The following is a 16698-nucleotide window of genomic DNA, read 5'->3' as shown; positions in this document are numbered from 1 at the left end:
CTAAATGCTTCCCAAATGTTGTGATTTTAAAAAGCATCCCAGAAGTGTTCAGGGGGAAGTAAATGCACTCAGACATAGAGGTGGGGGCACACCACAAAGGGAAATACTTCTGTTCACATTGCATAAATACCCTCTGGAACTCATTGCCACTAGGTATCGTAGATGTGAGGAGTCAGCAAAGTACTAGACATGGATAATGGGAATGTCTATTTTTAGATTAAAGAGGATAAAACAAAGCTGTGAATCAGGGATCTAAACCCTGTGCTTCAGGTATGAGCCAGCTGCTCAGTGCATGGGATTTAGAGGAAGCTTCACCTATAGATGAGTTATTCAAAAATTGTCCAGTAAGTGGTTTCTTGCACCTTCCTCTGAAGCAGCTGGTGCTGGCTGCTGCCAGACAGGATCCTGAGCAAGAGGGACCCTGGTCCAATCTAGTTTGGCAACTCCTGTGGCTTTGTTTGATGGGGTGATGGGCTGAGAATTTTGGCCTGAGCATTCCATGGGAACCCTAGAAATGAGCCACGGAAACAATCCATGAGGCAACATCTCGTCCATCCCTAGCCCAGATTGTTCCCATCTATCATTTCTAGGATGTTTGTCCACGCCAGGTTTAAATGATCCAAGCCTCAGGGCTTTCACCAATTCCCTGGCAGTACCAGTCCCCAGCCCGCCGGATCTCACTGTTTGGAAAATTTCCCTGATGCTGAGTCTAAATTTTCCTTTTCTTGGTTATTACAGTAGCATCCAGAGGCCCCAGCTGAGATCAGGGACCTGTTGTGTCAGGCAAGGCACAGGGAGAGTGAGATACAGTCTCTGACCCAGAGAGCTCACAGTCTATACAGACAGGACAGCCACACCATGATGTTCTCCCAGGAGGCTCAGAGGGTTTATGTGTCTTGTCAAGGACATCCAGAGAGTTGGTTACTGAGGCAGGAACCAAACCCAGCCCCCATGAGTTCCAGCCCCATGCCGTAACCACAAGACCATCCTTCCTCTCAATTACTATTTAACATTCCTGCTTCTAACCCCCTGCACCATCCTACGTAATAGGATCTACACTCTCTCACTATTGTATACTCTCTCACTATTGTATACAAGCTCTTTCCCACTCCTCACCTCTCACCCTCTTAGCTGGGCTTTTGCTGAGCTCTGCCCTACAGACTCAGTATTTGGATCCCAGACCTAGATTTTGAACACACTGGAGTTCAGAGTGTTCAGACCCAGGCTTTTGATTCAGCTCACTATGGAGGTAATGGGCCAGCCACGCTGTGCTTCAATACTGCGACCAGTTCTGGGGTCCACATTTTAAAAAGGATGATGAAAAATTGGAGAGGGTGCAGAGAAAAGCCACAAAAATGATTTGAGGGCTGGAGAAAATGCCTGACAGTGAGGGACTTAAAGAGCCCAACCCATTTCCTTTATCAAAAAGGAGATTGAGAGATGACTTGATTAGTGTATGAAGTACCTTCCCCGGGGACAGTCAACCGGTACAACCAGGTTCTTTAATCAAGCTGAGAAAGGCAGACCTAGAACCTAGGGCTTGAAGCTGAAGCTGGGTAAATTTAAATTAGAAATAAGGCACAAGTTTTTCACAGTTGGGGTGATATATCACTGGGACAAATGGCCTGGTGAAATGGTGGATTTTCCATCTCTTGACGTGTTGAAATCCAGACCGGCTGCCTTTCTGGAAGAGATGCTTTAGCCACATGCAAGTGATTAGCAAAAAGAACGAGGAGTACTTGTGGCACCTTAGAGACTAACAAATTTATTTGAGCATGAGCTTTCGTGGGATATAACCCACTTCATCGGATGCATGCAGTGGAAAATACAGTAGGAAGATATATATATGCATACACACATACACACACACACAGAGAACATGAAAAAATGGGTGTTGCCATACCCACTATAGTGAGAGTGATCAGTTAAGGTGAGCTATTAGCAGCAGGAGAAAAAAAAAACCTTTTGTAGTGATAATCAGGATGGCCCATTTCCAACAGTTGACAAGAAGGTGTGAGTAACAGTAGGGGGGAAAAATAAGCATGAGGAAATAGTTTTACTTTGTGTAATGACACATCCACTCCCAGTCTTTATTCAAGCCTAATTTAATGGTGTCCAGTTTGCAAATTAATTCCAATTCAGCAGTTTCTCGTTGGAGTCTGTTTTTGAAGTTTTTTTGTTGTAGTATTGCAACTTTTAGGTCTGTAATCGAGTGACCAGAGAGATTGAAGTGTTCTCCGACTGGTTTATGAATGTTATACTTCTTGACATCTGATTTGTGTCCATTTATTCTTTTAAGTCCAGACTGTCCAGTTTGACCAATGTACATGGCAGAGGGGCATTGCTGGCACATGATGGCATATATCACATTGGTGGATGTGCAGGTGAATGAGCCCCTGATGACGTGGCTAATGTGATTAGGTCCTATGATGGTGTCACTTGAATAAAGATGTGGACAGAGTTGGCATTGGGCTTTGTTGCAAGGATAGGTTCCTTGGTTAGTGGTTCTGTTGTGTGGTGTGTGGTTGCTGGAGAGTATTTGCTTCAGGTTGGGGGCTGTCTGTAAGCGAGGATTGGTCTGTCTCCCAAGATCTATGAGAGTGAGGGACCATTTTTCAGGATACGTTGTAGATCTTTGATGATGTGTTGGAGAGGTTTTAGTTGGGGGCTGAAGGTGATAGCTAGTGGCGTTCTGTTACTTTCTTTGTTGGGCCTGTCCTGTAGTAGGTGACTTCTGGGTACTCTTCTGGCTCTGTCAATCTGTTTCTTCACTTCAGCAGGTGGGTACTGTAGTTGTAAGAATGCTTGATAGAGATCTTGTAGGTGTCTGTCTCTGTCTGAGGGGTTGGAGCAAATGCGGTTGTATCTTAGAGTTTGGCTGTAGACAATGGATCGTGTGGTGTGGTCAGGGTGAAAGCTGGATGCATGTAGGTAGGAATAGCGGTCAGTAGGTTTCCGGTATAGGGTGGTGTTTATGTGACCATCGCTTATTAGCACCGTAGTGTCCAGGAAGTGGATCTCTTGTGTGGACTGGTCCAGGCTGAGGTTGATGGTGGGATGGAAATTGTTGAAATTGTGGTGGAATTCCTCAAGGGCTTCTTTTCCATGGGTCCAGATGATGAAGATATCATCAATGTAGCGCAAGTAGAGTAGGGGCGTTAGGGGATGAGAGCTGAGGAAGCGTTGTTCTACGGCAGCCATAAAAATATTGGCATACTGTGGGGCCATGCGGGTACCCATAGCAGTGCCGCTGATCTGAAGGTATACATTGTCCCCAAATATGAAATAGTTATGAGTGAGGACAAAGTCACAAAGTTCAGCCACCAGGTTAGCCGTGACATTATCGGGGATACTGTTCCTGATGGCTGTAGTCCATCTTTGTGTGGAATGTTGGTGTAGAGGGCTTCTATATCCATAGTGGCCAGGATGGTGTTATCAGGAAGATCACTGATGGATTGTAGTTTCCTCAGGAAGTCAGTGGTGTCTTGAAGATAGCTGGGAGTGCTGGTAGCGTAGGGCCTGAGGAGGGAGTCTACATAACCAGACAATCCTGCTGTCAGGGTGCCAACGCCTGAGATGATGGGGCGTCCAGGATTTCCAGGTTTATGGATCTTGGGTAGCAGATAGAATACCACAGGTCGGGGTTCCAGGGGTGTGTCTGTGCGTATTTGTTCTTGTGCTTTTTCAGGGAGTTTCTTGCGCAGATGGTGTAGTTTCTTTTGGTAACCCTCAGTGGGATCGGAGGGTAATGGCTTGTAGAAAGCGGTGTTGGAGAGCTGCCGAGCAGCCTCTTGTTCATATTCCGACCTATTCATGATGACAACAGCACCTCCTTTGTCAGCCTTTTTGATTATGATGTCAGAGTTGTTTCTGAGGCTGTGGATGGCATTGTGTTCCGCACGGCTGAGGTTATGGGGCAAGTGATGCTGCTTTTCCACAATTTCAGCCCGTGGACGTCGGTGGAAGCACTCTATGTAGAAGTCCAGTCTGTTGTTTCGACCTTCAGGAAGAATTACACAATTGATTGGTCTCAATACATGGGTAACTGGGTGAGATCCTCTGGCCTGTGTTAGGAGCTCAGACTACATGATCGAATGGTCCCTTCTGGCCTTAAACACTATGAAGAGTCCAGGTCAGGATCTGAGTGCGGATTCTGAGTACCCCAACGCTTCTGCCTGTGCTGATCTGTGATTTTGGTCCAAGCCTGTGGTATTCCCCATGTCAGTGAAGATCCAGGACTCAGTGGTGATGAATACAAAGGGGGCCAGCTTGCGAGGTTGCTGGAGACGCAGACCCTGCCGTTTTCTCTAGCTCCCAGACTACTGCAGACTGTGCTGCATGTTATCCTCTCACAGGGTCTCCCTAAATCCTGGCCTGGACAATGTCTGGAGGGAGCTGCTGACCACTGTCTCTAGCCCATCTTGAATATCTAGCTCTTCTAATCTTTCCTCCTATGCTGGCCCTTCCAGGCACTTACTCCTCCTTGCTGCCCTTCTCCAAACTCTTCCAGGGTACCAATGAGCCTCCAGCATGGAGGTGCACTGCTCCAAGGGCAGCCTGCCCTCTGCAGCCTTGTCTCAACAAAGCAATCCTCCTGCCTGCCCCGCAGACACTGCTGTTGCCTACTTCTTGCCCCCTGCAGACACTGCTGTTCCCCACTGTCCCTGCCTGTCCGTGTCACATTGGAGATCATTTGCTCTGAGGCCAGCTGTCAGTGGCAAGAAAATACAAAGCACTGGGAAGTGACATGAGCAGAGCAAACTTTCAGAGGGAGCCATGGGTGGAGGAGCACCGCTGGCACCGGCCGGGAAGGAGACGCAGCACCCCGGGCAGAGGGGCACCCCTGGCACCGGCCGGGAAGGAGACGCAGCACCCCGGGCAGAGGGGCACCCCTGGCACCGGCCGGGAAGGAGACGCAGCACCCCGGGCAGAGGGGCACCCCTGGCACCGGCCGGGAAGGAGACGCAGCACCCCGGGCAGAGGGGCACCGCTGGCACCGGCCGGGAAGGGGACGCAGCGCCCCGGGCAGAGGGGCACCGCTGGCACCGGCCGGGAAGGGGACGCAGCGCCCCGGGCAGAGGGGCACCGCTGGCACCGGCCGGGAAGGGGACGCAGCGCCCCGGGCAGAGGGGCACCCCTGGCACCGGCCGGGAAGGGGACGCAGCGCCCCGGGCAGAGGGGCACCCCTGGCACCGGCCGGGAAGGGGACGCAGCGCCCCGGGCAGAGGGGCACCCCTGGCACCGGCCGGGAAGGGGACTCAGCGCCCCGGGCAGGGGGGCACCGCTGGCACCGGCCGGGAAGGGGACGCAGCGCCCCGGGCAGAGGGGCACCCCTGGCACCGGCCGGGAAGGGGATGCAGCACCCCGGGCAGAGGGGCACCCCTGGCACCGGCCGGGAAGGAGACGCAGCACCCCGGGCAGAGGGGCACCGCTGGCACCGGCCGGGAAGGAGACGCAGCACCCCGGGCATAGGGGCACCGCTGACACCGGCCGGGAAGGAGACGCAGCACCCCGGGCAGAGGGGCACCGCTGCCACCGGCTGGGAAGGAGACGCAGCATCTGGGTTGGAGGAGCACCACATCCTGCTGTGGCATTTGTCAACAGAGCTCCTCTGGATTGTGTGAGGAAAATGTGGAGAGATGGGTCCTAACTACCATCCCGATCCAAACCCCCTAGACCTGAGTGGGATGGGGAAGGTAGGTCTGGCTCTGGATCCCAAACCCTAGATGTAGCATATTTAGAATCCAGGCCCACACCCTAACAGTGAATTCCCACACTACTATTGGGATCATTTTATCCAGACCCCCCCACCCACCCCCATCTGAAATAGTTGTTTGCCCATCAGTCTATTTCCCAGAGCTTTGACAGTGTGATTTTACAGCCACCCTTAGGAGGCTACTGCTGAGTCTTCTCAAGCAGATATTCTACCTGTTGTTCTCAGCCAGCTCTTCCCTTCATCTCTGCCTCAGGGAAGGAAGTTGCAGCCCCAGCCCCTCAGAGAGGAGAGCAACCTGGCACTGTGCTCGCAGATTCCTGAGGCGGCACTGCTAACCCGTGAATGGGATGAGTCCTGGCTCCTGCTGCTGATTCACTGAGCAACCTTGTGCGAATTGTTCCCTCTCTGGGCCTCAGTTCCCTCTTCTCTACAGTGGGGATAACAGCTACTTTCCCAGGTTGTAGTGAGGACACAGGCATGGAAGTTGGCAAAGTGATTTGAGTTCCTTGCATGGACGTCACTCTAGGGGCACAAAGTATTGTATCAGATCCCTGGGCTTCTCACACTTCAGTGTTCTCCTTCTGCTGCTCACCAGGGTCACTCAGAACTTCACAGCAACATCAGGAAGGAGCTCAGAGACGCCTGCTCCAAAAACACAGAACTCTGCTACTTGAGCTGAAGGAGAATCTCTGTTAACTCTCCAGGGCCAATGACACACAGTTTAGCCTTTCTGATTACATCCAGCAGAGAGCACTGGTGACATACAGTAACCCCAGCCAGTTCGTTATGCTGCTTTTACTGTTTTACACAAAGAGAACGCTACTGTTGCACTGTAAACCACTTCAAACTCCAGAGATACCAAAATTAAGGCTACCCATTTACCCTTAACTCTGCCCCCTTGGGTTAAACTCCAAGCCTTCCTTTAATCACATGATCACGTACCATCTGAAACATAATCACAGGAAAATCTTTCTGCAAAGTGTGCAGCTGCCTTTCCTAATCCGCACAGGGTAAGTCAAGTGTTCACCAGGAGACTCTTTCTGTGCCAAATTTCAGCTTTCTAGCATCAGCCTTTTCAGCTGTTGAAACTGGTCTTAAAAAGATTACAAGAATTTTGTTAAATCAGGTAAAGGGTCATTCCCCCTCCCCCTACTCAGAAACAGCCCTACTGTTTTCTCTCAAACTTTCCAGAAAAAAATCACCTTTGAACATAGACCAAAAGATTACCATTTCAGGCCAAAAGTTGGAAATTTCAGCAAATGTAGAGTGAATTTCAGATGGCATAGGGCTGGGGGCAGGGTTTGGAATAAGTCATGAGTGACTGAAAGGGACAGACTAGAATTATGACCGTATTTTCAAACGGGGACGCTTTTGCAGCAACACTTTTGAGGCTTGTGAACTATTGCTAAAAAGGACAGTGCTGATCTGGTCCTTCCTGCCAGCCTCTGGCACAGCTGCAGCATTGCCAACGCGAAGCATGCCAGACCCATGAGCTAGACCTCCCCAAATCATGAGACTGGCTTTAACCCAGAGATTTCAAACCCCCTAATGCTCTGGGGTTTGTTTATATGCTGGCTGGTGTTTGAGCCAGTACCCTTTTGCCCTTTCAGGCTTATCTCCACAACTGTGAGGGCTAAACACGTCCATTAAAAAAAAAAAAAACCACAAGATTCTCACTTCACCACTTGAATAAGGAGCTGGGGCTTTAAGAAAAACACCAAACAACACCGGTCTCTCGATGAAATCCTGAGACTTGGCAACACTGGAACAGTGTCATGGGCCGATTTCTCCAAGTGGAGGGTTTTCCAGTGACTTAGTGCCTGAATGAGGTTAGCATGGACATGCTTTGAGCAGAACTGTCTGGGGAGTGCGGATGCTTGTTGAACTTTTCCTTTCACTCCAAACGCTGTTGGTCACGCTGAACGCTCATTCCCTGGCCTCTGTTCCTGGTAAACATACAACAAATGCTGCTCCGCACGGTTCTGAATCAGAAACATTTTGTTTACAAAATAAATACGATAAATGTAACTGATAGAAACAATCTCCACCCTCCCACCTGCTCTGACTCTCTCACTCCCTCTCTTCCTTCCCTTTCCATTTAGCTGATCCCTGCAAAGCTTACTCCCTCTTTTCCCCCGCCCACAAAAAAAAATTGTGGAATGCATGTGCTCTTTGCTGCTATCACACTGATCACTCTGCTTGTGTGTTACACCCCCTTTCCCCACCCTGTGTCTGTCTTATCTATTTAGATTGTAAACAACTCAGGGTGGGATTATATACTGTGTTTTTGCGGATCCCTGGGCACTACCATAATAAAAATGGTTAATAATAACAGCAAAACCAGGATCTTTCAAGTGTCCTTAAAGAACCTCTTAGGATGCTGGGATTGTCTCAGTCTAACCAGCCTCACTTAGCTTCAATGAAAACTCTTAGAGAGACTGAAAACAGAGGGGGTTAGAATGGAAACCGTTTGGCATCCTTAATCATAACTGTTGCTGCTCTTGGCTGCAACCACAGCTGCTGCTGCTGCTCTGTCTCACAATGCAGGGACGGTCTGTTTGACCCTTAGCTCCAGCTGAAGGTTTGTGTTTGCAAGGACACAGAGCGTCAGTCAGGGTTTATTGCTTTCTGTTACTACATGTCAACCATGTAGACATGACCTAATGAATCAGGACCTGTTCCCTACTGTGGAGTGATAAATTGGCTCTGGGATCTGTTAGTTATTTATTTTTAAAGCCCTCCTGCATTTACACATGCAGGGAATGAGTGAGGACAGATCAGAGACAAACAGGAAGTAAATCTGAAATTACTCCCTTTTTTGTGCAGTGAAATGAATCTGTCTCATGATATTGTGTTTTCCGCTCTGGTGGTTGTTAGAGAAGTTCATCTCCCCAGATGGGACACATTAAAGGCCATTTCTCACTGTCACAGACCAGGGTGTGGGCGGTCAGGCCTAGTGGTGAAAGCCATGGTAGTCATTCCTAGTGATCAGAACTGGAGTCAGAAACCAGGAGGCAGAGCCAAAGTCAGAGCTGGAGTCAGGAAGCAAGCAGAGAAGCGGGCAGCCTGTAGCTGGGCCAGAGCAAGATAGGAGCACGGTAAGCAAAGCAAAGTAAGAAGTCATGGGATAAGAGGGAAGGACCTCTAACGGATCAGTAACTGGTTAAAAGACAAGAAACAAAAGGTTTTCACTGTCCCCTAAGGATCTGTTCTAGGACCAGTGCTGTTCAACATATTCATAAATGATCTGGAAAAAGGGGATGAACAGTGAGGTGGCAAAATTTGCAGATGATACAAAATTATTCAGGATAGTTAAGTCCAAAGCTGACTGCAAGGAGTTACAAGGGGATCTCAGTAAACTGAGTGACGGGGCAACAAAATGGTAGATGAAATTCAATGTTGATAAGTGTAAAGTAATGCACGTTGGAAAACATAATCCCAACTATACATACAGAATGATGGGATCTATATTAGTAGTCACCACTCAAGAGAGAGATCTTGGAGTCATTGTGGATAGTTTTTTTTTTCCGTGTCAGCCAAGCAGAGTGATCAACCAGGTGGCCCTGCCATGGCCCAGCTGTGCTCATAGGCTGCCCGGAGACTGGGCAGGCATAGCTGCAAGTCCTTATTTCTAAAGCTTACATGGGATGAGCATCGTGAACTCCCAACTAAGGTTACATCTCTCCTGGGGTGAAATGCAGCCTGGTGCAGAGGGCCAGCATGGGGCCATAGGACTGAAACAGGACTTATGTGGTGTCTAGGCCATGTGCTGGCCCTCAGCCTGGGGGTCAGCTTGGCCACTAGATCTGAACCAGTAATGCCACGTTCCCTCTGCACTAATTCCGCTCTTAAGGAACGGGTCTCTTGTTACTTGTCCTTCCCCATTACTCACCACAACTTTGTAGTCCCTCTTCTTCCAGGACAATTAATTGAGTGGCTAACAAGGCCCAGGAAAATATTTCCCCCTCCCCCACCCCAATAATGATCTCAGCTTCACCAACTTCAAGCATTTGAAAATTGTGACTCTTCCCCCTCCCCCGCATCATGAGATTGTCTTAAAAGTCATGAGATATTTTAAAAAAATAATAATCTGGGGCTCCTTTTTGTTGCCCTTCTGGGTTTTGGGCCTGTAGGGAGTCATGTTTTCAGGATTTTCTGTGCAATCACGAGGACTAGAAATTTACTTTTTTCCTTTAAAAGTAAGAAAAAGTAAGAAAGCTGGGAGTCTTGTTTAATAACCTGACTCCAGGTGCTGGGGCTTTAAGAACAACACCAAGAATTGCAAGACTTCCAGTAATATCATGAGAGTTAATGCTATCCAACTTCAGGGCAAGGTTCTGCTCTTGGACCTCCCTTCTGATTTTTTGCCATCCTTGGAGTCTGGGGTGATGGGCATGGGTAAGAACCTAAGTAAATCCAAATTGGATGTTTTTCTAAATGATCTCCTCTAAGAGTTGTATGGGGGCAGGTCTCTGGCCTGTGTTACAGAGGCAGTCTCACTTGATGATCACCATGGTCCCTTGTGGCCTTGGAATCTATGACTCTGAAAAAATAGATACACGTGTGAATCTGCCATTGGGAGAGTGCACCATCGGGGGCAGGTGCCATGTGGAGGATCAGGATGGAACGAAGTAGCATTCAGCTGATGGAGAGTGTTCTTACGCCTTTTGTTAGCTGGGAACTGAACTGCTGCTGCTGACGTTACTTGCATTCATTATTGCTGTTTCTTCTCCCTCAGTTACATGTCATCAATCGCAGCTCCCATCTCCGCCATTCTGTCCCGTAGTGATTGTACTCCCCTTTCCTTGTACTGCTTCTGTGTAAGGGGCACTGGAATGTACTGTACAGCCACGTGTTGCATGGGCAGGTCACAGCTGGACCCACGCTGTGTCCTGTCAGCTCTATGAGGGGGTGGTTTTAAAGTGAAAGTGCTCTTTGCCTCCTGTAGTCACTGTTTGGAGGTGGATGCTCAGGAAAACAGTGCATTCAATGTCTGTGGCATTAAAACTTTGCTTTTAAGGAAACTTAGGGTCTGATCTGAAGCCCATTGTCTTCAGTGAGCATTGGGTCAAGCCCTTGCTGAGTTGGTCTGCATATATAGGAGCTACTTACGGTGCTTCCAGATTGGAGCTAACTATGGTGAGCTACGATAGAGTGGCAGTCCCTTAAACTCTGAAAAATGACCCCATAAAAACAGCCCCCGGCGGTCCTTCTCACAAGGTGACTCCAGATCATCTTTGCTCAGGATCTAACACAAAGATCAGTTAAAAGAACAGGAGGACTTGTGGCACCTTAGAGACGAACAAATTTATTTGAGCATAAGCTTTTGTGAGCCACAGCTCACTTCATCGGATGCATTCAGTGGAAAATACAGTGGGGAGATTTTATATACACAGAGAACATGAAACAATGGGTGTTACCATACAGACTGTAACCAGAGTGATCAGGTAAGGTGAGCTATTACCAGCAGGAGAGCGGGGAGGGGGGGCAGAGGGGGGTAATAGCTCACCTTACCTGATCACTCTGGGTACAGTGTGTATGGTAACACCCATTGTTTCATGTTCTCTGTGTATATAAATCTCCCCACTGTATTTTCCACTGAATACATCCGATGAAGTGAGCTGTGGCTCACGACAGCTCATGCTCAGATAAATGGGTTAGTCTCTAAGGTGCCACAAGTCCTCCTGTTCTTTTTGCGGATACAGACTAACACGGCTGCTACTCTGAAAAAAGATAAGTTAAGGAGCTCGTATTCCTGCTGGCTGTGGACTGGCCGCTCTCAGCAGGGCCGTCCTTAGGCATATGCACCATACGCAGCTGCGTAGAGCACCATGAAATTTGGGGCACCAAATTGCCCCAAATTTCATGGTGCCCTAGGCAGCTGCGTGCTGCATACGCAGCAGCACCAGCCTTGGCGACCAGCCCTATCCCTCAGCTGCCCCCCCCACGGGCTGCGCCCACTGCAAGGGGCAGGGCCATCCCTAGGGGGGTGTGGGGCCCCATACAACTCCCTCTGCCCCACCTCTTCCCCTTCCCCCCTGCTCTGCCCCCGGCCCGCCCCCATCCCACCTCTTCCCCCAGGAACCCCACGCTCAGCAGTGGGAAGTGGAGCAACCCTACCGCAGCCCGCTCCTCTCTGCCAGCTCCCAGCCACGGTGCTCCGCTTCCCACCACTGCCGGTGAGTGCGGGGGGACACCTTTCCCTCCCCCAAGCGCCATGGCTGGGGCCAGGGCAAGGGAAGTGGAGCAGGTTCCTCCTGGCCCCCTGCTAATCCCCTGGGCCACCCTGGGCCTGTGGGGCCCCCAAAAGTGCCCCCCCCACAGCTCCTGCCTCCCAGACCCTGGGCGGGGCGTGCGCGTAGGGCATCCAAATGGCTAGGGACGGCCCTGGCTCTCAGTTAGCAGTCTCCCAAAGGTGGCACAGCAGAAGTGGGCCCTGCGGTGGGGATAGACAGAACAGGGGAGTGGTCCTATGGCTTGGCTCAGGGAGAGAGTTTCACTTGCCGGGGGCGGTGTGGAAGAAAGCTTGCTGGTGCCAGTAGGCGAAGCAGACGGGTGGGCAATGGAGCACAGGGCTTTGGGGCGACGCAGTGAGATACGGGAGTGGATAGGCAGGAGAGACAGGTGCGAAGGGCCTTGGAGTGGGGCACTGGAAACTTGTCCTGGTTATGGTGGGGAAGCCAGTGAAGGATCTGAGGGGTGGAGATGGGGCGTGACATGGTCAGAGGAACGAGCCAAGAAGATGATGTCAGCAGCAGCATTTTGAATGGGCCCAAGTGTGGGTTGAGATGGGAGTCATGGAGGCCAGAGCGGGAGTCGAGGCAGGAGATGCTGAGGGATGGAAGATGTAACCATGCGGGTAGAGAGGAAAGGTCAGATCCTGGCAATGTTGTGAAAGGAGAACCGGCAAGATGTGGGTATGGCCTGGCTGTGGGGGCTGAGCAGCTTAGCAACCTGAGTGAGAGGGAGGAGGGCGGCGCTGCTGGTGGCAACAGAGAAAGGGGGAGAAGCCGAGGAGCTCGATTTGGGGTCAGAGTGTCAAGCTGGGCTCCTGGCTCCTGCAGCATCCCCTGTACTGCAGGTTGGGTGAGCCGAGTGCTGCTCTCTGTGCTAGCTCCACACCACCATTGTTCTCCGAGGGCTTGTGGGACGGTGAACGAGGTCGGACTCTGCAGCTGAACTTGGGGAACAGTTGTTTTGATGAGCCAGAATAGAGTCCAGCTCTCTTGTGCCGGCTCCGCAGGGCTCACTGGCACAAGAGGCCCTAAAAACTTATTCTTGCCTCTTGCGTAAACAGCCCTGACCCTGGATCCATCCAGGGGCAAGTCTGTGGATGGAAGGGCATCTTTACAAAGTCGCCTGCTGACGCTAACTGCACTTTAATAGCAAAGTAGAACGGAAGCCCCACACCCAGTTATCTCACTGCAGCTCTGGTGATGTGCAGTGACCATGCTTTTCTATCGATTCGTTCCGATTGGCTGCAACATCCATCACATGACCAAAAATAACTTGGAACTGTAGTCTATAAAATCAGGAAGAGTCATGTTAAAAAAAAATCAATCCATCAAGCAGTAGTTGGGAGTCTAAGGGGGATTTACTGAGCATGCTCAAAAGCACCACGCTTCCAGAAACAAAGGTAGCCAACACCTGCGCTCTGCTTCTGGGTTTGTAGTTTTCTATTAAGCAATAGACAATTATTATTAAAACAGATCGTGCCGGTCTCTTCCCTCCAGGCAATAACCCTTGAGAACGAATGATAGTCTGAGCACTGCCTAAGGGATTTAGACACACGGTCCTCATTAAAAATCAGTGAGAATTGGGCCTCTGAACCCCAAGGCAACTTTGAAAATATCACCCCAAATCTTTCCTCCAGTGGGGAAATCAGGCCCCAAGCCCTTGGCCTTCTGGTGGTGGTGGTGTTTCTATCCTCACTCGTGATCAGGTAGCCCTTATGCCTTCAGAATGAGATTCATAGCTTGGCCTGGCACTACGCCTCTTGGAATCAGATGCACTCCCTTTCCTGGGACAGTCCCGCTGCATGGGTTAATTTCACAGCTGGAGGTAAGCAGCTTTTAGGGCCTGGTCTCCAAAGCCTGGCATATACCAGTCAAGCACTGGGTGCCTCACTGTGCAGGTGCTATTCATACCTGCTTTATGTGCAATTTTGGATGAAACCACCCCTGTGCAAAAGGATCAGCAGAAGGCCCAAGCATCACTGAGGTCCTGTATCCGCCCTGAGCGCTGCCTGAGAGGTGCAAAGCATCCAGGGCTGACGTGGGACTTCAGTGGTGCCGAAGCCTTGAGCTGAAACCCCATCCCTTCTGAAACCCCATCCCACTCCCTTCTGAAACCCCATCCCTTCTGAACCTCCCTTCTGAAACTCCCTTCTGAAACCCCCAGAATTGGTCCTGCTTCGAGCAGCGGGTTGGACTAGATGACCTTCTGGGGTCCCTTCCAACCCTGATATTCTATGATTCTATCCCTGAGCTTTCCCGAGGGCCTCTACAATGGATCACAGGGCTCCTGCTTTTCCTATTTCCTGGAACGTCTGGCTTGACTCTCTGCTCTCTGTTTTCTCTTATAGGGGTGGCAATAAGCACTTACGCCAAGTACTGTTACAACAAGCTCCAGAAAGCAGCCTTGACAGGAGCAAAGAAGGTATCGTCTGGTCCCTTTTTGCTTTGTTTCTTTCACGTTGGCTTCCGAGCCAGCTGGTATGAGCAAATGTCCGACTGTAATTAAAGCATGCCCAGGGGGGTGGGGCCATGATAGAACCATGTGGGGGTGGATGGAGTGTGTATTATCTTCCCAGTCCAGGCTGTTTGCTCCCATGTTCTCTATCTTTCAGCCTGTTGAGTCTCTCCAAAGTCTAGAGTCCTGCATGTCTTGGAGATGGACTTGGGTAGAAAGATCAGCTCATTGAGGTGCAATGTTTGTGTTACAGTGAAAGGGGAGAACCATCTCTGCTTACAGTGAAAGGGGAGAACCAGCAGAGATGGACTGGAAAAATGGAAAAATCTGCAGCTGGATCTGGAATGAGTGACCCTTTGGCTTGGCCCAGTATAAAAAACTGGGGCAATCGTCTGAACTAGATTTCCAACCAGTCTCTTTGTTCTGCATTTGTACAGCACCTGGCACAGAAGACTGCTGGCCTGTGCCTGGGCTCCTAGGTGCTGCTGTAACACAGATACCTGGGAGTGGTGCATCCCAGGCCCCCCAGAGACCAGGGCCCCGTTGTGCTAGACTCTGTGCAGACACATGGTAAGAGCCAGCCCATGCCACCAAGGAGCTAATCTAAATAGAGCAACGATAGGCAGGAGGTGGAATGGTGGCGCAGAGAGGGGAAGTGACTTGCCTAAGGTCACCCAGCAGAGCAGTGTCAGAGATGGGAAAAGAGCCCAAGGCTGGGGATGGTGGCGTTGGAGGCTTGATTCAGGCTCAGGCCTGTAGCCCAGAGTCCTACCTGAATCTCCAGTTTCATTTAGGCCTGTGGAAACTGGAGAGTTGGAGCTGCTTTTAGTTGGGCATCTGGAGCTGCATGTTGTACTGGAGTTCAGGGTTCCCCTAGGCCTTTGTGTCCAGTAGACAGCAGCTGTTTTTGATACAAAGCACCTGTCTCTCCTCTCGCTCCCCTGACTCCACTGACTTAGTGTGGGAGCAGAGATTGGGTCCCTAGAGATTGGGTCCCACTGCTGTGAGGGACCTGATTCTTGACTCTGTTGGCCTTTGAGTAGCCAGTTTTTCCTACCAGCCTGGTGTGAGCAGAGATTGCTTCGGGTCTCCCTGCTTTCCCTGGTGCTCTCAGATCACCACCCTTTGCCCACCACGTGTCCACTGCAAATGCTGCTTTGCTGTCCAGATGGAAAAACAATCCTGAGTTTATTGCTCCCGCTGTTAGTTTATGGCCCCGTTGTTTTTATGGGAACCGAAAAGTAGGGCAAGTGCTGAGCAGTGGCGTGAGATTTACAGCTGCTTGGGGAGCCAGTGCTCCATCAGTGTTACAACCGGGCCTGTGCAGAGGAACGACCTTCCCAAAGCCAGCCACGCTGCTAGGCAGCTCGTACTCACAGCCAGCACCAAGGGAGAGAATATTGCGAGCGCAGTTCCCAGGGTGCAGACAGTAGCACGATGGGTCCAGTGGGAGAACCTGCTCGCACACAGGACAGAGGCCTTGCTGAGCTTGGGCCTGATCCAACACGCACTGAAGCAGTGGGCGTCTTACCACCAAGTTCCATGGACATTGGATCGAGCCCTGTGGTATGGGAACCCTGCTTACTGCCTAGTGCAGACAGCTGAGTTAGAGGCTAGTCCATTCCGCTGAGCCCTACTTGAAACCTCTGCAGACTCTGCTGGCTGGGGACAAAACCCACCGGATCCCACAGTGCCCAGTGCCAAAAGGCAGGAGATCATTGCTGGTCCCTGCTGAGAGATGGGGGCCACGGTCCATAGAGACGTCTGTTGCGCCTGTGTGTTCACATGCCAGGTCGGGGGGAAACCCTGTGGTTCGACAAGAGACAGCTCAGGTTGGGGCTTCTGGAGGGAGAGCGGGAGTGCTGAGTACCTGCGAGGGATGGGCATTTTGGGGAAGCCCATTCCATGGCTGGGCAAACCTGGTCCCTCGGTGGAGTTCATGTAGGATGAGTCTGTTCGTCCCCAGGGTGCTAACAAGCTCAGGTGTTACTTGCTCTCTGCCATGTGACCCTCGTCACAGCGTGGACCGGAAAGCTGGCAGGGCAGGCGCATGTGATTTCCCAAGATGTCTTGGGTCAGGCCCAAAGGAATTGAGCATTGTTTCCCTTAGAGGGAAGGACCTGCTGGGTAGGAATTCTCAGGAGCAGCCTGGGGCTCCCTGCTTGCTCACAGGCTTCACACAAGCCACAGAGAATGAAATGAGTTTGCTGGGGCTTGGCCCAGATCCTGGGAATGGGTGCCCATGAACAGAATCACCAGCCCACTTGGCACTAACTGGCCCCTGAGGACTC

General features: G+C 50.9%; 1 protein-coding gene across 3 annotated transcripts in view; it reads left to right on the top strand.

Annotated features, from left to right (window-relative positions):
• ARHGAP39 (Rho GTPase activating protein 39) overlaps positions 1-16698 on the top strand; it is a 421649-nt gene that overhangs the window by 339610 nt on the left and 65341 nt on the right. For all 3 annotated transcript variants that reach the window (XM_073329927.2, XM_073329928.2, XM_073329926.2), the window contains one exon: positions 14301-14374. In XM_073329927.2, the coding sequence (XP_073186028.1) occupies positions 14301-14374 (74 nt within the window). The remainder of the gene's footprint in view (positions 1-14300; positions 14375-16698) is intronic.

The sequence above is a fragment of the Lepidochelys kempii genome, chromosome 2, assembly GCF_965140285.1.
Source record: "Lepidochelys kempii isolate rLepKem1 chromosome 2, rLepKem1.hap1, whole genome shotgun sequence".
In the NCBI taxonomy this organism is placed as follows: domain Eukaryota; kingdom Metazoa; phylum Chordata; order Testudines; family Cheloniidae; genus Lepidochelys; species Lepidochelys kempii.
Note: the sequence above shows the minus strand (reverse complement) of the source record. Positions and strands in the feature narration are given on the sequence as shown.